Source organism: Mirounga leonina, unplaced genomic scaffold, assembly GCF_011800145.1.
Source record: "Mirounga leonina isolate KUSES-001 unplaced genomic scaffold, KU_Mleo_1.0 Mir_173, whole genome shotgun sequence".
Lineage (NCBI taxonomy): Eukaryota > Metazoa > Chordata > Mammalia > Carnivora > Phocidae > Mirounga > Mirounga leonina.
Window position 1 is genome coordinate 50,705,753 of NW_023270447.1, and position 21,929 is coordinate 50,727,681.

The window sequence follows — 21,929 nt, forward strand, 5'->3', positions numbered from 1 at the left end:
AATAAATAAATAAATAAATAAATAAATAAATAAATAAATAAATAAATAAAATAAAATGCCGAAAAGGTAGTATACGTGCTGAAGTATTCAGGAGGAAATGTATTGCTGTCTGCCATCTACTTAACACCTATCAAATTATAAGATGATTAATAGATGGACAGAAGGACGGATAGGTAGAAAGAGATGTCATAAAGCAAGAAGAGTAAAACATTAATGATATAATCTAAGTGGTAGGTATATAGGTGTACATGGTAAAAATCCTTTCCATTTTTCTGTATGCTTGAAATTTTTCATGATAAAAATGTCAGGTGAAAAAGCTTAAAAGGAAGAATAACCTTCTGCCAAATCAAACTGGAAATTTCCCATGTGTTCGAAACTTTCATGGAGTCATCCAGACTCTGGACCATCTTGTCAGTTAATGCCCTGACTCACCCTTTAACAAATATTCCTTGAGCACCTTCTCTGCAAACCAGTGAGACACTAGAGCTTTGGAATCGAGAAGCTGTATCTAGTAGGGACCACAGACAACATGGGAATAAGTAATGACAACATAAGGGGGAAAAGTGCCTCAACCTGGGGATCACAAGAGATTGAGAATAGACTCTATCTGGACAAATCGGGAAAGGCTTCCAACTTAAGCAGAGTTGTGGAGGATGAATAGAAGTTTTCCAGACAGGAACTAGCAAAAGGACGTTCCAAGAACAGGTCACTGTGTGGCCAAAGCGTGGAGAGTGGTGCAAAGTGTGGCCTGGCCAGAGCAGAGTGCTCCTGTCCATCCAGCAAGAGGATGGGCCAGATGGGGTAAGAAGACCTGGCTGTGGGGCTCCTGGCTGGCTTAGCCGATAGAGCACTCGACTCTTGATCTCAGGGTTGTTAGTTCAAGCCCCACGTTGGGTTCAGAGCCTACTTTAAAAAAAAAAAAAAAAAAAGGAGGGGCCCCTGGGTAGCTCAGCCCCACGTTGGTTTCAGAGCCTACTTTAAAAAAAAAAAAAAAAGGAGGGGCCCCTGGGTAGCTCAGTCAGTTGAGCGTGTGACTCTTGGTTTTGGATCAGGTCATGATCTCAGGGTCGTGAGATCAAGCCCCGCATTGGGCTCTGTGGTCAGTGGGGAGTTTGCTGGAGATTCTCTCTCCCTCTGCCCCTCCCCCAACTCGCATGCTCTCTCTCTAATAAATAAAATCTTTCAAAAAAGAAAGCAACATTAAAATCAGAAATCTGTTTAAAAAAAAAAAAAAGACCTAGCTGTAAGAGCCAGAAAGTGGCCAGATGGAAATCGTGGTCCATAGGTCAGTCAAGCACATTTATGAAACACCTACTGCATACACAGCTCTAAAGACTGAAAGCCAAAAGGTTACCTTTCCCACACAGGAATTAAATCCCAGGCTGCTGAGCTGGAAGCCCAGAGCCCTGTGGTCAGGCAGGAAGAAGCAGGTGGGCCTCAGAGGGTGGGAGGTGACACAGATTACCTGTCACTACACATCCCAGAAAGAGACTTCACAACTCTCCCACACATGCCCTTCCAGGCCTGGACTGGAGACAGCCAAGTGTTTGAGGATATGTTGTGTTCTGCCACCGGTGGCCTCCTCCAGAAACCTGGCCCAGGAGGAGAGGCTGAAGCCCAGGGTCAGAGTCAGGGGTGCCGTTTGTCCCCTGCCTCTACTTGGCGGTCACTTCCTCTCCAAGCCTCACTTACTCATGCATAAGGCAGGGAAGAGGGCACTGACATTCACCCTTTGCCTTCTATGGCACACAGCTTGTGGACTTTGTATGCCTTTCCACCACGCAGGGGCCACGGGCAGGGATTAACAAGAGAAAGTCAGCACTCAAGTTGTCAGGATCCGGTGAGAACACCTCCATCCTCCCAGGTGCCCTCCCTTTTCACTCATTCTTGACTCCTGCTCTATTTTTACGTGTTTTGATTTTTTTTAACTTCTAGATTGCTTCTTTTGCTTGCAATCCTTCTCGTTTAATATCACAAGCAATTAAAGTAATAAATTTTGCCCCAACCGGTGTTTTGACGGTATTACATAGATTTTGATATAGAGTTTTTTTTAATCATAATTGATTTCTAAAGAGTGTGTAATTTCAAACTTGACTTTCTCTTAGACCCAAGAGCTATTGAGAAGTGTGCTTCCTAATTTCCAAGTACTTGGTTTGGGGGACTATCCTTTTATTGTTAATGTCTTGTTTTTTTGTAACCATGTTTAGAAAAAGTGACCTCAAATTTTCTATGTAGGATGTTTTAAACTTAGACATTTTTTAACAAGATTTTCTCAGAGGGTCGACTTTTATAAATGTTCCATGAGTATCTGAAAATAATATGGAGTAAAGTACACCTATTAAAATCCTCCAAATAATTATTTATGTAGCCTTATCTGTCAAATCCTCAAACAAGTCTATTCAGAATTCTATGATTGTGGGAGTTCATCACTGTTATTTTGGGTGTGTAAAGGTTCAAAGTTATTATAAATTCTTTATGGATTTTATTGTTTATCATGATGAAATACTCAGCTTTGTCCCATTTAATATTTTTGCCTTGAGTTCTACTTAGCTTGGTATTTGTATTACCACTTTTTCTTTTTGTTGTAGGTTACATTTATCTGGTATCTCATAGCCAGATGTATTCTTACATACTTTGTCTTCCCCTTTCTTGAGCTCTCCATGCTAATTCATTTTCTGTTTGATTGGAGTATATCCCCAGTACTATTTTCAGAAAAAACAAATTTGGTATATGTCCTAAATCCTTGTGCATCTCTATTTGCCTTGCACATGAATGACAGTTTGGTTAGACAGAGAATTCTATACACAGTGTTTTCTATCTGTGTGTCAGAAGAGAGGCCCAAAACATGTCTGATTGTCTTTTATTTAAGTTGTAGGTTATTTTTAGATGTGATACTTACAAGATTTTTAATTTACCTTTGAAACTCAGAAATTCCACCACACTTTAAGTGAACTGAATGCATACATTAACTTATCTCCTTCACAAAATCCCACTAAAACAAGAGTAAAGGAATAAAAATTTTTAAAGCATATACTCACAGAGACAAAGAGAATAGAAGAAGTAGCAGTAAAAAAAAATATTTTGGAAGTTAAAAAGCAGATGGAAGAACAGTAACTAACTTAGCAGACCCAAGAACACTAAACCCTAAGCCAGGAGAAGATAAATTTAGGAATTCCCTCACTCCAGATGCTGAAGAATCAGCAGCACCAGGTACCTCCGGAAGTGAGAGAGAAAGTGGAACCAAAAACAAGCCTACTAATTGAGAGTCTATGTAGTATCACTTTCCCTCCCCACTCTCTGCAGCTAGATGAGTGCCTTTCTTGAGTGAAGACTGGAGAATTTATTCTCTGGGGATAGAGAGTTCTCTGTACAGTATGACACCAGGCACAAGTGATCTCATGAGTACCATATTTAAAATGGAATCAAATGGAAGTTCATCCCTAAATATCGAGACCTTTAGGCTCTTCTCCTCCACTTAGAGCTCTGGCAGCCAAGCTTAGAACCTGCAGAAGAGTTTTCTCACATCAGCGTAAAAGACGAAACATCTCACAACACTGACATTGAAAACAGTGAAAACACCCAGCTTGGACATCCTATGGTGAAGTCCATAGTCAACCAGTGCCCCAGAGCTTTCAGTAGGATTTTTAGTTAAACATGAATGCACAGCCCAAGAAATACCAGACATTTGAGAAAAACTTCTGATACAGAATATTGAGGCCAAAACAAATATACAGGGAGGAAAAAAGGATTTGGTAAAAGGAGACAATGTCAGGCAAACTTGTCTTAATAATATCTTCAAAGTATGAGCAAACATTGCATCCATGAAATAAGAGAATGGTGTTACTAAAACATTTAGAAAACAAAAAAGAGAAATTAGAAAGTCAAATATGAAGTCAGAAAATGAAAAACTCAATGAGTGAAAGAGAGAACATTTCTGGTCACCTGATAACAATCAGCAGCTCAGACGTACCCAGGATGGAACCAAGCACAGAGCAGGCTTTTCAAATGAATCAGTGAAATACTGGGTGTTATACGAAAACAATGGATCATGGATCACCACATCAAAAACTAATGATGTATTGTATGGTGACTAACATAACATAATAAAATTTTAAAAAATAATAAAGAAATAAAAAAGAAAGGCAGAGCTTATCAGGGAATCTTTTTTACCTGCTGTGCCTCGTGACACAGTCCTCCTGACCCAAGAAAGAGCCCAAGTGGGTCAGGGTTACATGGACAGTGCCAAAACAGAGCCCCAGGGAGAATCATGCACCAGCCCGACAATTAGACACCCACAGGGATCTGCTGGTTGACTTCCATTCAGTAGCATTCATAGGGCTTAATTAAGCCTGACCATGTCCCTGTAGGGTATAAATCATTCCCATTTTATAGGTGGGAAAACTAAGGTCTGAAGAACAAAGGGTGACTCTCGGCTAGAGATGGGTCTAAATGGAGAACATACAATTTGTATAGTCTGTCTCAAGAGCGCTTGTCCTCTATTTGCCTTAATTTTTTCTGATGATAAAAATGTTACATGTTTATTTTGAAAAATTTAAACATCTCAGAAACAAAACAAAGTAGAATGCAAAAGACCCTGGTAAGCCTCCAGAGGTAACCATGAGCAACAGTTTGGGGCTTAGTTCTCCAGAGTGTGTTGTCTATGCATATGGAAATATATTTTAATATGATCATTATTCTTCTATTTTTAATATTCATATATATTTACTCTTTCAGATGAAGTTTATAATAAACGTAACCAGCTCCTTGAAATTTGCTAAAATGGCATTAAATATGTACATCAATGGGGAGAATTACTGTTTTTCCAATATCAAATCCGTCCATCCATGAACATGGTATTCCCTCCGGTTAGTCAAGCCTTTTCTGACATCTTTTGTTAAAGATTTATATTTTTCTTCATGTATGCCTTAACTATACCTTATTAAGTTTATCCCAATGCATTTTTTTAAAAGATTTTATTTATTTATTTGAGAGAAAGAGAATGAGAGACAGAGAGCATGAGAGGGAAGAGGGTCAGAGGGAGAAGCAGACTCCCTGCTGAGCAGGGAGCCTGATGTGGGACTCAATCCTGGGACTCCAGGATCATGACCTGAGCCGAAGGCAGTCGTTTAACCAACTGAGCCACCCAGGTGCCCCTTATCCCAATGCATTTTATCATTGGTGTTGCTACTAAGAATGAGATCCTTTCCTTTTCCTCAATTATGTTTTCTATTAGTTATGGCTGCAGTATCAGAGGAAACTCTTCTCTCTTGGACTATTTTAGGTAAACACATTATAAATTGTGATGATTTGCTCTTCTCAAGAGTTTTATTTCCTATGTTTTTCTTGTCTTGCTGCATTTGCCGGAACCTCCACAACAGTGTTGGATAATGCCAATGACACAAGCATCCCTATCTTGTTCTTGACTTCATGAGAAGCCCTTAGCATTTTACTATCGTACTGAATAGTTTGGCCTCCTCTTTAAAAGCCCCTACCCTCCCTCAGGACTCAAATGCCCTCCTATCTCTCCCCCATCCCTGTCAAATTTCCTTCTTAATAGATATTTTTCCTTAGGTTTTTGACAGCAGAGGGTGAGTTAAACTGCTGTCATTCCTTTTCCTGGATGATGTGCACTCGAAGCCTCTGTGAAGAACTTAAACTAACTAAAACATAGAATTATATATAACTATACATAGTTATATAACTTATATAACTAAAACATAGAATTCCTCCAGGGCATAACAGCTGCTAAGGGACAAGGATGCTAGCACTTGCAACATACCCATAGGCAGAGCACATTTACAAGCATCATCTCCTTCAGTCCTCAAAGCAGACTCTACAAAAGGTGGGTTGTTTTGTTCACTCTCATTTTTCAGAGCAAAGTCTGTCTCCAAGTAATGTGTCCTAGGTCACACAGCTAAGTAGCAGACAGAATTGTAAACCGGGCTACAAAGGAAGTCCTGTAACTTCATAAGCCTGAGTCTTGAATGTGATTACAGTGGTGAAGGGGAAGTGGGGACCCAAGGGGAAGGCAGATGTTCAGGGGAGAAAGCTGAGGGTCTATTGGAGATGGGGCATCCTTCCCTTCCCTGCAGGCCTTTGCTGAGCAAACAGTATATAGAATGGAGCTTTGCTGACAGGGTGGCTGGGGAGGAATGGCCCTGCAGGAATGCCCAAATCCTCACGTGGGCATGTGTGATGGGAAGGGCCCTGCCCTGGAAAGAAAGACCAGATACAAGTCCCAGCTCTATAATTCAGTAGCGGTGTGACCTTGGTTGAGTTGTTTCCCTCTCTAGTCCTGGTTGAACACCCATAAAATAAACCCAACCACCTTGGCTAGAAAGAGGAAGAAAATGCTTTGGCACACTCAGAGTGTTCCATCTGATTTTCAGTTAAACAAGGCAGATGAATACATGCATTTATCTCTACTCTCTCTACTCCTGCAATCTCCTAAAAGGACTAGAAAGGAATATTTTGAAGATAGACAAACGAGAAAGGGAGAGGCCAATATCAGGGGACAAGGGGTGTAACATGTTATTTGGGGAAATGGAGCAAGCTGCTTGCAATAGGGGGAGCCAGTGAGAAACCTGCCAGTTCTTACCACAACCCCAGAGAGACTCAGGAATTGGGGGCACCAAAAAGCAGGTGCAAGACCAATGGCTGAAAACAGAGGGAAAGTTAGATGCGCGCACACACACACACACACACACCATTCCTTGTGCACCTGGCAGAAGACTGGAGGTTTAGTATGCAGAGTGGCTCCAGAGCAGGGAGGCTGGGCACAGTGGAAGGCAGGCAGACAGGCACCCTCATCAGAATAGAGGAAGTAGGTGGAAATCCATACACTGCTTGAGATCCCCTAAATACCAGCAACCACATTTACCCACCCCAGGACGTAGGATCCTTTTCTAGAGAAGCTGAATGGTCCCAGAGAAAGCACCTACAAACACTGACATTGAGGGTCCTCCAAAAGAAGGACCAGACCCCCATCATCTAATCACTCCTGGTGAAGCCACTGGCTGACAAGCCTCACCCAGACTCACAGCATTGTTTAATGCTTTCCTCTTAAACATGAACAATACAAGTCAAAGAAATAAGGAACTTGGAAGAAGCGCAGGCCATGCAGGGAGCAAAAGGAAACTGAGGGAAATTGTCATTGTTATCTTCAGATAAAAGAATATATGGCATACAAGACACTGAACTGGGGGCTAGGAAAAGACAAGAAAAGAAAAGAAAGCAATCCACAACACTCAAGAGCTCTTGCAAACTATAAAAGATGGAGCCAAAGTTTCAAAAGGCAATAGTAAGGTTCAAAGATAAGGACAAGGAAAATTTACCAAAGAGTAGGATGGAAAAGGCAGAGATGGGAAATAAGAAAAAACAAGATAAGAAAGCTAGAGCATCAGACCAGGATATCTAACCTTCATCTAAGAGAGGGGAGAGAAAGCAGAGGGGAGGAAATCACCAAAGACACAATGCAAGTGATTTTCCCAGAAAATTGTCCCAGATGGAAGGAACCCACTAAGTACCCAAAACTATGGGTGAAAACAGACTCACACTAGGACTATTTAAGACTAAATTTCATCACGAAATTTCAGCACACAAAGAACAAAGAGAAGATCCTGAAAGCTTCTAGAGAGGAAGATGCAGATTGCGTACAAAGGACAGAAAACCAGAATGGCGCAGGAATTCTCAGCCCTGCTTGAAGCTCAAAGGCAATGGAGCAGTCTTCAAAATTCTGAGGGAAAAATAGTTCCAACCTAAAATCTTATTTCCAATCTAACTGTTGATCAGTTGTGCAGGTAGGGAAAACAAATTTTTTTTCAGGCGTGCAGTCTATCAAAAATGTTACTTCCCATTACCTTTTCTTAAAAAGCCCCCCAAAACAAGGGCAAAAGTCAAGGAAGAAAACAAAACAGGATTATGTTGCTAAAAATAAGCATTTAAAAGTTGGCTTTCCCTGAGCAATCCAGTCCTCATGCCCTCACCAGAGTTTCCAACAACAAAATGATCTGGAATGCATGTATATTCGCATTTTAACAGTTCTGAAATTGAGATTACATTGCAACTGATGGCCTCTTAGGTCAATAAAATATGGCAGCAGCTAGCATCTGCAAGCTGCTCTGTAGTTAGCCATGGCATTTCATGCGCCTTTTCTCCTTAGGCTTCACAACGGCTTCCTGAAACCTGTTTTACCAACCCCATCATGAACACCAAGAAACTGAGATTCTGCATGGGGAAGCCACCCAAGATAGCACCTAGATGTTGAGTCCCTTTTCCTTACCAGGAGCTTTAGACAGAGCCTCTCATTTGGGGCTCCACAGTCCTCTGCTCATCTATCTGACAGTTGAGGGAAAGGAGGCTCAGAGAGGTTAAGGGACGCAGCCCACCTCACACAGCCAGCAAGCAGCACGGCCAGGATCTGAACTCTCTCCGCTGCCTTGCTGTTGGGCTGGCCCTAGGGACCGTATAGCTGCGTTCTCATGGGAAGCTAGCACAAGGTGGTGGTGGGGGAGGGAACCCCAGCCCGCCCCAGAGTAAGCCCTTGGCCTCTGCCAGGGCTCCGGGAGCACTCACTGCATGAGCCTGTCCCTGGCCGGGTCTGAGGGGTAGCGCTTGGATCCACCCAGGAACAGGGACCGATATCGCTGTCGATGGTCCTTGGTCTCTGCCAGCCAGGTGTTGAGGTAGCGGCCCACCCCTACAGGGTTCTGCACCAGGAAGAGGACGGGCAGGACATTAGCAAGCCAGAGGCCTGGCTTGGAGATATGAACTCAGCCCCATGCCCTCCCCCCGCGCCACTGCTCCCTATTCCACCTGTTATGGGTTGAACTTTGTCTTCCAAAGACATGTGCAGAAGTCCTAACCCCTAGTACCTCAGCGTGTGACCTCATTTGGGACCAGTTGCTGAGATAATTGGTTAAGATGAGGTCCTACTTAAGTAGGCTGGGCCCTTAATCCAATGAGACCCGTGTCCTCATAGAAGATACACACAGGGGGAAAGACAGCCCTGAGACAAGGATGACAAGGACAGAGGCAGACTGGAGTGACGCATCTACACGCCAAGGAATTCAAACCTTGCCAGCCACCACCCCAAGCTGGAAAGAGGCCAGGAAGGATTCCCCTTGCCGGTTTCAGAGGGAGCAGCCCAGCCTCCAGAACAGTGGGACGGGATAGACTGAAGCCACCTAGTTTGAGGAACTGTGGCAGGGCCGTCGTAGGAAGTTATACACCAGCCCACCTAGAGACCCGGGTCGTAGATACAAGAGGAGCCAACAGAGACGTTCAGAGAGGAGAAGCCACCTGCCCAGAATGACCAGTGAGGGCGGGAGAATGGCAGGCCAGGAACCCCAGCCCCTGCGGAGCCGCCGTGCCAATGGCAGCCTGGGAGATGTCAGGAGCCTCACAGGGTCCAAAGTGCTACCCACGAGGGAAAGGCCTGTCTCACTGGGGAGCAAGCTCCCGGTGGTTCGCCTCCTGCCCTGGAACCTGGACCTCACCTCAGCCCCTCCCGCTCTGGAGTGGCCAGCCCTGCGGTAGCAGCATCTGGCTCTTATTTGGGGTCCCCACGTGAAGAGCCTCTACCCTGCAGGAGGTGCCAGTGTGGGGTGAGAAAAAGAAGCTTGCAGAGAGCTGACCAGCTGGTCCTCCTGAGAATCAGGCAGGGCAACAGGGTGTGGGCACAGTGGGGGCTGAGCCATCACTCCGGAAGGTGAGCAGGTGGGGTGGAGGAGGGGTGCGAGAGGAGGCAGCGGGAGCATCGTGGGAAGGCAGGTGAGTTACAAGCAGGATGGTCCCCCGGGAAACCAAGAGGGACCTAAAAAATAAACAGTTGTTCAAAGCCAGGCAAAACTAAGCCGCACTACTGGAAGTCAAGATGAGGCCACCTGACGCGGAGGGCGGTATGTGTTGTGGGGGCTGCTGGGGTGCCGGAAATGGGCTCTTCAGCGCTCTGGGGGCTGGTCGCACTGATGAGTCCGATCTGTGGCCGTTCATGGAGCTGTTCCCTTAGGATTCGTGCACCTCTCTGTGTGACTATTAGAACCCAATAAAAGTTGCACTTAAAGACTAAAGGGCAGGAGCAGGAAAGAGAATGAGGTCGATGCCCAGTGCCATTGGTGTAAATTAAGAAGGCACGCACACGTAACCCAGGAGCTTAGCTGTTTTACGAGAACACTAACGAAAGGTTATATCGCACACGTGGGGATGGCTGCCTCTGGGGAGGGGCGGGGGAGGGCGACAGAAGGGATCCTCGCTCAGCCAAGCATGAGAAGGGGGCCAACTCCACTAGCTGCCCCAGAGGCCCCAAGACAAATACAAAGAGAATGGAGGGAGCATTCCCCTGGGAAAGTAAGAGAATGGGATGGTTCTGGGGTGACGGCCCTTAGGGCAGTGGTTCTCAAAGTGTGCTCCCCAGAGCAGCGGCGGCGGCAGCAGCATCACCTGGGGACGTGTTAGAAATGCAGATGCCCAGGCTCCACTACAGGCTACCAAATCAGACGCTCTGGCACGGCGCCCAGCGCTCTGTTCTAACAAGCCCTCCAAGGGGATGCTAATGCCCACTCAAGTTTGGAAACCATTGCCTTAGAGAAATAATATAGTGGGAATGGGTGTTTGTCCCTTGGGGAGAAAGAAGTGGGTTCAGGCTGTCACAGAGCCTCAATTCCCAGGGCCAAGGAGGGCTTAGGGCTGCCTGAGGAGGCAGGAGAGGGTTCCCTGCCCATCACCACGTAACTCCCACCCCAGACCCACTCACCCAGCTTCCCAGAATCATCTGGTAGGCCTTTATGCCCATCCGCTTGGAAGACAGCAGGAACGGTGGCTGGTTGACGTGTCTGCATTCCTTCTTTGGAGGAAGCCACGAACCGGGACCAGACGTGGCCTATGGGTAAGAAATGAAGGCTGAAAGCGAGAGAGGTCTGGCAGTGGTCAGCCTGGGACTGGGGCAGGTGAGGGCTCCTGGCGGCTGACCTCATCCACCTGGCAGCCTTAGGCCTTCAGCCAAAAACGGGGTGGGGGGTTACCCAGCCACCTTCCAACTCACAGGAGCCCATCCTCCGGCGGTAAAGGGGCCCTGTGTTGCCCTCATAACCCATGCCACCCACTCTAGCCCCACCCATCAGCCTGACACCTCTTTCAGGCTTCCCAAGAGCCCACATGGCCTGGCAGGGCCATAGAGGCGTTTACAACGGAAAATGAAAGCCACACAGACTTTGGAGCTAGATGACCTGGCTTCCTTCTCATACTTGCCGGGGGAGCCTGGGCAAATCCCTTCCCATCTCTGGGCCTCAGTTTCCTTTTATGAAATGCAAATGATAACTCCTACTTTGGGGTGCTGGAAGGTGCCTGGCCCAGAGCAGGCATTCAGGAAATGGTGGCACCCTTTTTCATTCCTCTGGACCCTACTCTTTCCCAAGCCCTGAGGAGTTCTCCCTCGGGGGCAGGTCCTGCCCAGGGGGTCTATCCAGGTCACCGGCTGCCCCACACCCAGAGAGGAGTGCTCCGTTCCCTTGGAGGGAGCAGGTGGGCAGTCCCCTGTCGGGGTAGACCCCATATTCACATTCTGCCCTGCCCCATGTTCCCTCAGCCTCCCTCCAGGAGAGAGATGGGCATTTGGTGGGTTCCAGGCCCCACGCTCCAGCTCCAGTCCTTCACCTCTCTCAAGCCACCTGGTTATGCTCAGAGGACAAACGAGTAACTGAGCCTCAGAGAGTGGGAGGGACTTACTCAGAGTGACAAGACGGGCAAGACCAGGACTGGAAACCATGGGTCTGATACCCAAGGCTGAGCTTTCCCCTGAAATAGCCAGCCTCATCCCATGCCGGCCCCAAAGGAGAGCCCCCTCCCAAGAGAAGAAGGAAGGAAGGTCATGGGCGGGCACTGACTAGTTTTCGGGGGCACTGGCTAAGGGTGGCCCAGTAAATCCTTTCTGTAGGGGTTTCCGGGTTGCGAGAAATTTTCGAAAAAACCCCACGCTTCTTATTGTGACGTGAGTTAAGTTCTTCCACGAAGCTCGTAAAGTTCATCAGTTCCCTGGGCTTTTTTTTCTGAGAAACAGAAAGAAAAAGAAAAAGGTGTCTGTTAGGCCAGGAAAATCCGAGCCCTCTCTCTGGATCCTCAGCAGCAGAGAAAAGCAGGTGGCCATACAAGGAGGCATCACTCTCCAGCCTGCCTCCCCAGGACCCCTGGCTGGGTGGCCAGAGACGCAGCCCCGGCCAGGGGCAAAGTGAGTCTCACAGCGTCTCTCGAAGCCTCCACATCCGTGCACCCCGGACAACGTCACTGGAGTCTGTTTGCATGTCCTTCATTTTTGTGCTCATTTCAACGGCATTTACGGCACGCGCCCTGTTCTCAGCAGGAGCAGTGGTCCAAATGTCTAAAAACCGGCGTGACGGGGTAACACAGAGGATTTTTAGGGCTGTGATCTACTCTCTAGGGTACTATAATGACGGACACATTTGTCCAAACCTGTAGAAGACACAATCCCAAGAGTGAATCCTCAGGCGGACGGTGGACTTTGGGTGACCATGATGTCAGTATATTGTACCTTGTCTGTCACTCCGGGGTGGGATGTGGCCAGTGGGGGAGGCCGGGCGTGGAGGGGGCACTGAGGAGGCTTAGGAACGCTGGGCTTTCTGCTCAAGTGTGCTGTGCACCTAAAAATGCTCCAAAAAGTAAAGTCTATTATTCTTTAGATAATAACAAATATTCTCTCCCACCGCCCCTGCTATGCTGGACGGGATCACGTCGGTAGCTGGTCGTGGGGGCGTCTGGGAGGCCCTGGTGAGGAGTCAGGTGCGAGGGCTTATTCCGCGGCGAGTCGCCGAACGGGGGGATGTATGTCAACATTTCACCACCAGCAGCCTGTCCTCACCACCTGCCGACACTCTGTGGGGTGTTCGCTCATGACTGTGTGTCCTTTGCCAGGGGAGCAGAAGTGCCACAAGGGCGGTCATACCTGCCACTCGGACCTGGCCCCAAGCTACACAGCGAGGGAATGCACAGTGGAGACAAAACGAGCAGGCCGTGGGGCAGAGACCTAACTCCAGCGTGCCACGGACCACACGACAGGAGCATGACGGGGGCAGGGAAGGGGGGCAGCAAGTTAAAATTCTACCTCGGTTTCCCCCTCCTCCCAGCCCTCCAGGTCTCTGGCTCGTTAACAGCACTGTCGCTAACGTGGTCAGTGAGCTGGGCCTCTGACCCCTGGCCCGTGCTTCCAAAATAGCCGGGCACCCACACCTGCGCCATCAAGGGCCCCATGGCCCCGTGGCCGGTGTCGCATGCAGCCCTGGCATCGTGACGCTCTGTGCCTCTTCTGCGGTTCAGGCAGGTGAAGTCAGACAGACGTGCTGGCGTTCAGATCCCAGCTCTGCTCCTTCCCAGCGGCACGGCCGCGAGTGCGGTGAGCACACGGGCTGGTGGTGGCCCGGTGTCGGGGAGTGAGGCCGGCCGGCATGCTCCACGGGGCCTCACCTGGGTACACACGGGGAACGCAGGCTCCACGCCCCACCTGGGTACACACCTGCACCGAGTAATGTCCGTAAGCCTGGGGCTTGCTGCGGTCACCAGAGAACGTATCGTAAAAGCCGCGGGTGCCCACGGATTTTGCCAGGTACGCCTCAATGCCACTTTTGAAAGAGTAGGTGCCTGGTGCCAGACCACTCCCCTAGAACAGAACACAGATGACAGTCCCCCAGGAGAACCGCTGAAGCAGGCCCATCGCCCCCCTCCCTGGGGGGGGGCTCAGTTTCCCCATCTGCCCCAGGAGTCCCCCACCCCGGCTGCCCCAGGACTGTGCAGGAAGGCAGGCAAGGGTCGGCCAGGTGAAGGAGTACCTGATGAGCCGTGGGGGGCGCCTTGTTGGTCACCCGACACATGAGGCCCTCAGAATGAAAGCGGCTGCAGGCTTTCTCCTCCAGCTTTGTGTATGGGTTGCCCTTCACCCCATAATTTCCAGGGCCTGGATAGTAGTTCTGTGGGGGTAGGGGGGGAGGGACATAAAGGTTATCAGTCCCTCTCCTTATGCGGAGGGTGTCTGAGGAAGAGAAGCCCCTGGGAGGGGAATGGGATGTTCAGGGCCCCCGTTAACTGACCCTCAACACACAACATGGTTGGTCTCAACACAGCTCCACCATTGCTCAAACCTTCAGTCCCAGTTCAGACTCTTCCCTGGGGCCCCACTGGCCTGTCCAACTTATTTCATACTGCTCCCTTCCTACATCCCACCCTCCAGCTGAACTGGGTTCCTTGCCGGTTGCCAAATGCATACTATTCTGCCAACCTCCTTGCCTGTGTTTGCTTGTGCTGTTAACACCACCCAAAATGCCCTACCTGCCTTCTTTGCCTTGGAAAATGCTAATTCTGGGGCACCTGGGTGACTCAGTCGGTTGAGCGTCCAACTCTTGATTTTGGCTCAGGTCTTGATCTCCTGGTTGGGAGATGGAGCCCCCGGCAGGGCTCCTCGCTCAGCAGGGAGTCTGCTTCCCCTCTCCCACTCCCTCTGCCCCTCCCCGCCCACAGGTGTGTGCACAGGCCCCCCCCCCAATAAATAAATCTTTAAAAAAAAGAAAAGAAAAGAAAAGTCTAATTCTGCAAAGCCAGCGCAAATGTCATCTCTCCTGGGTATGGAGCCTTCCTTCCCTATCACCCCAGACAGTCACTGGCTTTGGTGGTCTTAGAAATGCCATCTGTTACGCCCATTTTATAGCCCTGCATTTGCACGAATAGGGTTCTCACTGTGCTACGAGCGTGCTGTGACCTGGAAGGATCTGGATTCCTGGGTTTGAATCCTGGCTCTGCTGCTGCATAGCTGAGTGGCCTTGGGCATACCACTTAGTCCTTCTAAGCCTCATGGTCCACAAGTGTAACGTGGAGATAGTAATACTTTTCTTCCAAGGTAATGAGGAGAAAAGTAAATAATGTCCATAAAACCTCCTTCGTAGTGCTCAGCCCATACTGGGCACCAACACTTAAGTCAGGGTGGGATGCCTGTCTTAGGGGTCAGGAGGAGAGATTGAGGGGGTAGGAGAGATGGAGTGAGTATTTGGGGGTTCCACTGCCAGGGTTGGAAGTATGGTCTCTGTAGGTGGAGTGAGGGGGGTGGGCGGGTTGGTGGGGGAGGTAGTCCTCGGATAGAGACCTGGAGCAAGGTAGCCGCTGCCTCTCTCAGCCACACGAGGCCGCTGCCGCCCCACAGATGGCTCAGCCCTGCCCCTCACCGGCAGGAACCAGCCCTGGGGAGGCAGCCCCACAGGGCAGGATGGAGGGGGCAGGGAGCCCTGCTGGGGGAGTCGGGCCACTATGGCATCAGATCTGTTTGCCCTCAGAGGACAGGACGCCACGTTGCCTCCTTCCAGGGCCCGGGGTTTCCAGGTGTGCTCAGGAGAAGAGCCCCAGGGAGGAGGCTGGGTCCCTGCGCTGTCTCTCTCTCTCAAATAAATAAATAAGATCTTTAAAAAAAAAGAAGAAGAAGAAGTGCGGTTACAACAGAGAGTGACTGCTGTGTCTGGAGTCCATGGACTGTGCCGAGCCCATAGCTCTGGGCTCAGCTCTTCCTTCAACCCTTCAGGTTTAAAGGTGTAGCCCACACCTGGGCTCATGTGAAAGTCCTTTCTTTTCTTTCTTTTTTTTTTTTTTTAAGATTTTATTTATTTGACAGAGGGGTAGAGAGAGAGAGCACAAGCAGGGGAGGGGAAGAGGCAGTGGGAGAGGGAGAAGCAGGCTTCCCGCCGAGCAGGGAACACGATGATGCGATGTGGGGCTCGATCCCAGGACCCTGGGATCATGATCTGAGCCGAAGGCAGACACTTAACGACTGAGCCACCCAGGCGCCCTGAAAGTCCGTGATTTTAACTGGAATGTTCGGCTGTCAGCGCTTCGGGGACCCAGGCAGGAGTGATTAATTCTGGGGGAGGTGTGTGGGAATGTAGGAATTGGCACAGATTTTTTTTTAGCTGGACCAGTGGAGGGGTCCGCACTCTGCACAGGTGGCCTCTGTAGCCCAGAGGAGGCCATCAGGCTCCCAGCCCAGGTCTCACAGCAAGAAGACAGAAAATAGGCCTTGGACATGAGCTCCCCAGGGATTGCCTTCTCCACCCACCAGGGCAGGGCCACCTCCTTGAGCTGGCTGTCCAAGCCTGAGCCCAGGAGAGCAGCTTGGAAAAATCCCGCAGGGCCCGGGGGAGGTTACTGCAGGAGCAGATAGAGGGACAAAGTGGGAGAAGAGCCCTCTGGAAGGGAGGGCAGGTCGCGGGACCTTTCTCCCTACTCAGCGAACACTCACAGATGCCCCGGGGCTGGGGGCTGGGGGCTGGGGACACGGGAAGGAAGCATCAAGGCTTGTTCCTCTGCCACCACCTGGGCTGGGTTTCGACCCAGACTGTCCTCCAGGGGCCATCAAGGAACAAAATCCCAGTGAGCCCACCTATGTGTAAAATACAGTGCTTATGTGTGGGCGCCCTTGGATCCGAATCCTCCCTCTTGTGCCACTCATAGCCCTGTGACCCTGGGCGGTGGCTTAGCTCTCTGTGCTCGCTTTCTCATCTGTAAAGCAGGGACAGTGACAGTGCCTACTTCACAGGGTTGTTGTGAGGATTAGGTTGAGTGGTGCACGCAAGCGCTTAGGACAGCACCTGGCAGGTGGCAGGCGCTGCCTTAAGCGTCAATTGTTATTATTTAGATTTGAAGGTAATGACACGTTTTGGAATGCCTCAGGGCAACCCCTCTCCGTACGCTGCAGGGACGGCTTCTGTGCCTGAAGATGCAAAGAGTAGTTCCCAGGCTTCACAGTGGTCAGGCGGAGAGCAAGGGCCTGGCTTTGGGGATGGACATTCCCTGCTTGCCTGAGGCAAAAGGCTTCTCCTCCCTGAGCCTCCAGGGCCTCGCCTGGAGGGCTTGCCAACACTTAGAATGTGTGGGGACGCCCAGTACTTAGTAGGCATGTGTGCACTTATTCAGTCCACAAATACTGTGTGCCCACTGTGTGCCAGGCACGGCCAAGACCTGGCAGTCCTGCAGTAAGCCGACCAGGCAGATGTCGTCCACCCTCAGGGGCTGATGTCCGCTGGGGCAGAGACGCTAGGCACACAGACACGATCGGGACTCCTAGCAAAGGGAGATGTCTGTCACCTAGTGGGGGTCAGGCAGGCTTCGTGGAGGAAGTGACCTTGGAGCTGACAGCTGAAGGTTGACCAAGGGGCAGCTCGGGGGGAGGGAGAGGAAGGGCATTTCTGGCAGAGGGAATGGCAGGAAGAAAGCCCCAGTTAAAAGCGCTTGGCCCATTTAAGGAGCTGGAAGGAGACCAAGAGCATCCAGTGCAGAGAGCAGCAGGGCCGGGGACGAGGGACACTCAGTAAACCACAACGTGCGCACTGCTCCAGGAGGCTGTGACTTCTGCCTTCTCCCTCATGCCCTTAGTGAGCTTGAACCCCCCTCTGTTCTCCCCACATGGGATGACCACCCCCACCCACACGGATGCCACCCCACCCCTCACACCATCACCTCCCATCTGGATGCCTCCAAGCCTCCCCCACCAGGAGCCGGCCTTGCCCCTGCCCAAACCCTCCACTGTCCTCCCACAGCGCTTGCAATCAATCCCGAAGCCCCCACCTTGCCGCAGCGTCCTGCCCTCTGGCCCTCACTCCTCTGTCATCTCTCCTCCTTCTGCCCTCGCCCCTCCCTCCAGCCACACTGGCCTCCTGCCCGCTGGTTCAACTCCGGGCCTGCACCTGCTGTTCCCGCTGCCTAGAACGCTCTCCCACAGCTACCATGAATCTCCAGGGCTCACCTCCTGCAGGTTTTGCTCAAATGTCACCTCCTCCCAGAGGTCTTCCCTCACCACCCTATAAATTGCACCTCCATCACTCTGTATCCCTTTCCCATCTCATTTTTCCTCACAGTCCTGATCATACCGGATTTGCTTCTCTGTACCGTTGTTTCTTCCACAAGGGCCCCAGTTCCAGTTCCCTAAGCCCGAGAACAGTGCATGGCACTTAGTGGGTGCTCAGCCATTATTTGCTGGCTAGACAGATGGACATATAGATGGATGCGTTTGTTGAGCACCTAATGTATGCTGGACTCTTTTCTGGGGACTCGGAGATGAACGAGACCCATCCCTGCCAGCAGGGAGGTCCTGGGCTGGTGGGGGAGACAGGCACAGGGATATATGATGGCCCCTGGGCTTGAGGCTGTAGTACTGGAAGGCAGAAGGCAGATGGGTTTGGGGGACCCAGAGGAGAGCTTGGCTAGCCTGGGGAGGAGATGGCACGAGGAGGGGCGCATCCAGCACCAGCCAGGCTGCATGCTCTGCAGATGGAGGGGAGGGTGGGAGGGCCCCTCCCCAGTACATGAGGACACCTACCCCAATGGGTCCTCGGAAACGAATCTCCCCCGAGCTGAGCAGCCCCCGGGTGCTGCAGGGCTTCTCCTTCAGCAGTTCTAAGAAGTCTTTGAGGTTGTAGGAGCCGGGCCCCAGCTTCTCCTTCTGCCCCAAGAGAAGAAAGCAGAGGGTGACAACCTGCAGCTTGGGAATGTCCACCCAGGAGGGAGTCTGGAGAGTGGTGGCATTCCCTAAGGGAGGAGCTCTGCTGGGCCTGGGAGGACTCACCTGCAGCTGCTTCTCTTTCATGATGGCCTGGTACTGGAAGTGGGGCAGCTGGGTCAGCCGGACGGCTTCCTCGGCCCTGGCCCAGCCTGTGCCCACCTCCTTTTTGAGCTTTTTCTTGCTAAAGCAGGTCTCCTTGGAGCTGTAGGTCCCAGGTCCTATGTGGGACTGAGTCAGAGCACAGTCACATCCACCCAGTCTGCCCACAGAGCGACTTCCTCCTCAGGCCACCACCGTGAGCTTGGGGCGGACAGGCTGGACCCTACTGCAGCCCCTCCCCCTAGTCCCGAACCCGGCACCGAGGGGCATGGCACTCAAGGTACCATCACAACATCCTCTGTCATTGATCCCCTTACACTCCCCTGCAACAGGGAGGGGTAGCGCCTCGTTGGTAGCCCACAGCCAGTTCTTTCCAAGAGGAAATGGCCCCCAGGGCTCTGCGGCCCCAAGCCATGCTGTCCTCACCACAGTCCTGCATTTATCAACACATCTAAGGCCCCGGCTCTGAGCCAAGCTCTGTGCTCCCAACGGGGGGGCTTGGGGACATGTTAAGGCACAACTGTGGCACAACTCAGCTCCTCCCCGCAGCCAGGCACTGGGGGGGGGGGGGGGGGGGCGGCAGGGAAGTTGCACAAACTCACCGGGTCCACAGAATGAAGCCTGGAGTATGGGGCCTCCGTGAAGGTGCTGAATTTCTTCTGGTTGGGGTAAACAGCGGAGACATCAAACCTAGGGAGGGACAGAGGCCCGGTGAGAGCCCGAAGCCCCGCAGCCGGTCCTGGTGTGGGCAGTTCTGCGGGGGGCGGTGTTGGCTTCCCAGAGGAGCTGACCGCTGGAACAGGAGCAGGGCTGCTGGACCCCAGGGTCTCTGTCCTTCCTGCTTCTCTCTCGCTGGACGCCACCCTTGCCTGGTCCCCTCCCCTCTGCTGGGGCCTTTACTCAAAAGTCACCTTCTCCTCACCCCCCCCCCCAAGCTCCTCGTCCCAGCTTCCTTGCTCTCCATAGCCCTATCACTACCCAACATTTTACCTGTTTTTCTTTTTTGTTTATTATCTACTCCAACCACCTCTCCCCCCGAGAACTGCATACTCAGGAGTACAGGCTTTTGCTGTTTTTGTTCACTGTTGTGTCCACAGATGCTAGAACTGTGCCTGGCACAGAGTAGGTGGTACGCGTAGATGTGTAAACGTCCGGATGAAGGACCCCGGGCTGAAATCCTGCCCACCACTCTTCCGCGGACTGACCTCCCACCGCCCCGCGCCTCTCTGCGCCTGGCCCATAGGAGGTGCTCTCGAAATGCTTTCCAATCACTTAAGGATGGTGAACGAAGGAACCCGGGGCCGAGAAGTGCAGCAGGTGTGGCCCAAAGAGAAAGGCGGGCCCCCACGCCTCCCTGCCAGGCCCCCTCCCGTCGCTCCCTCCTCCCCCAGGCTCCAGCCGCGCCTCGGGGAGGGGGGGCCCACCTGTGGCTCTGCACCCCGAAGGGCGCCCCGCTGAACCACTTGGTGCCCATGGCCCCGCCGCCCCTTGGTCGGGACTCGCGCCGCGGGACTCCTCCGGCTGAGGTGGGGGCCACCGCTGCCGCGGCAACCCCCCTTTGTGACCTGTGATTCGCCCGAGATCTGTGCGCGGCCGGGCCCACCGGGCGCCCCCTGCCTTTCTGCTTCTGCTCTGCGCATTTCTCCCGCCACGTTGCGGGAGATCCTCTGCTGAGCCCTGCAGGTTTAAGGGCCCCTCGCGGTGGTTAGTATGGATGCCATGTGGTCAGGATTCAGAGTCATTTGTGGAGGAGCCCTTTCTGATTGCTTGCTGTATCCCAGCGCGCGGCGCGGAGCCTGGTAGAGCGCGGCTCCGAAATGCCTAGTACAGTTAACGGACGCTCGTGGGGACCCCGGGGCCCACAGAGAGGGCTCAGCTCGGGCAAAGAGGGCATCCCCGTTCCTTCTCCACTTCGGGGAGGCAAGGAGGAGAACGTGGGAACCAGCAAGGAGAGCCAGGGTGTGGAGGGCTACAGAGAGGGAGGGAAGGCTTGCAGGGGTGAAGGCTGGGCTCATCTGTCCCCCACACACCCCAGACACCCACTCTGGGCAGACGCTGTATAGGATGCCTGATCTTGGCCCTGAGAGTCTAGTGGGGGAAAGAGTGACCGCACAGTGTGGCCAGGCCTGTGAGAGAAGGAGGCCTCTGATCCAGCCTGTAGGTGGGTAGGTCATAGAAGGCTTCCTGGAGGAGGAGAATTCCAAACTCATCTTTAAGTGTGTGTATGAAGTGCTAGGTAAAGAACGGACTTGAGTCCCCAACAGGGTATTGTCAGCTCTCTGCCCTCCTCTTCCTTTATCCCTTGATCAGTGCCCCCTGGTCATGCTATTTCTAATATCATCTCTCATGATTACCTTTGATCCTCCCAGTTCTTAGGCTGAGGCACAGCAGAGAGTCACACTCCATTTGATGATGACAGGACAGAAGCCAGAGAGAAACAGGACTTGCCTGGGGTCCTACATGCCGTCCGTGGTGGAGCCAGGCTCCCGGAACAGTGTGTCTCCTTTCAGGGTCCACCCAGTACCCTCTGACATCCCAATTTAGCACTAAAATAGGAAGTCCAGATGCCTAGCGTAGCTGTGGGCTGGCCTCTCAGGCCCCAGGCCAGGTAGGCACATGGCCATGTCTGGCACAGTGCCCACCCCACACCACTGAGCTGAGGAGCAAACGTGTCAGGCCTGGGGACACACACCCTTGGTCATCTAAGCACAGGCCTTGCCCCTTCCCAGCTGTGCAGATGCGGGCAATTCGTTTCCTTTTCTGATTCTCCACTTTCTTACCTGTAAAAGGAAACTAATAATCTGTCTCTCCAGACTGCTAGCAGGATTAAATGAGCTAATTTAAGTATGCTCCTGGCACATAGCAGAATCTCAATAAGAGGCCATTCCCAGCCATTGGAAAGGGCCCTAGCAAAGGTCCGGAGGCAGAAACTGTCTCACCTGCTCCTGGTACTGTACCTGGCACAGAGTCAATGCTTAGTAAATATTTGTTGAAGGACGAGTGAACAAATAAAGGAATTAATCTAGAGTAACTTCCCAGTGACGCAGAAATTCTCAAAGAGAGTCATGTCTGAATCCTGGTTCTGCTGCTTTCTAGCTGGCGGCCTTGGGCACGTGACACTGGTCAGCGTTCAATTTCCTCATCTGTGACATGGACATTGCCTGCTGCCTCGTGGAGGAGCTATTTGGAGGTGTCCGTGAAGTGGGGCTGTGTCCACTAGCAAGTCCTGCGCACGGGAGAGGCCCTGTGACCAGCCCCTGTCTGTCAGCGTGGCTAGAACCTGCCTGAG

The 21,929-nt window shown here is 51.5% G+C and overlaps 1 protein-coding gene across 1 annotated transcript in view; it reads right to left on the reverse strand.

The window, feature by feature from the left end:
* The window catches only part of LEXM (lymphocyte expansion molecule), a 24,065-nt gene extending 3,951 nt beyond the window's left edge, over window positions 1-20,114 (reverse strand). Inside the window, exons 1-9 of the mRNA XM_035017726.1 lie at window positions 20,065-20,114; window positions 19,243-19,330; window positions 18,605-18,769; window positions 18,359-18,481; window positions 13,836-13,973; window positions 13,523-13,666; window positions 11,883-12,044; window positions 10,754-10,879; window positions 8,575-8,708 (exon numbers count right to left, since the gene is read on the reverse strand). Coding sequence (XP_034873617.1) covers window positions 8,575-8,708; window positions 10,754-10,879; window positions 11,883-12,044; window positions 13,523-13,666; window positions 13,836-13,973; window positions 18,359-18,481; window positions 18,605-18,769; window positions 19,243-19,330; window positions 20,065-20,114 — 1,130 coding nt within the window. The remainder of the gene's footprint in view (window positions 1-8,574; window positions 8,709-10,753; window positions 10,880-11,882; window positions 12,045-13,522; window positions 13,667-13,835; window positions 13,974-18,358; window positions 18,482-18,604; window positions 18,770-19,242; window positions 19,331-20,064) is intronic.
* Window positions 20,115-21,929: the final 1,815 nt, after the last annotated feature.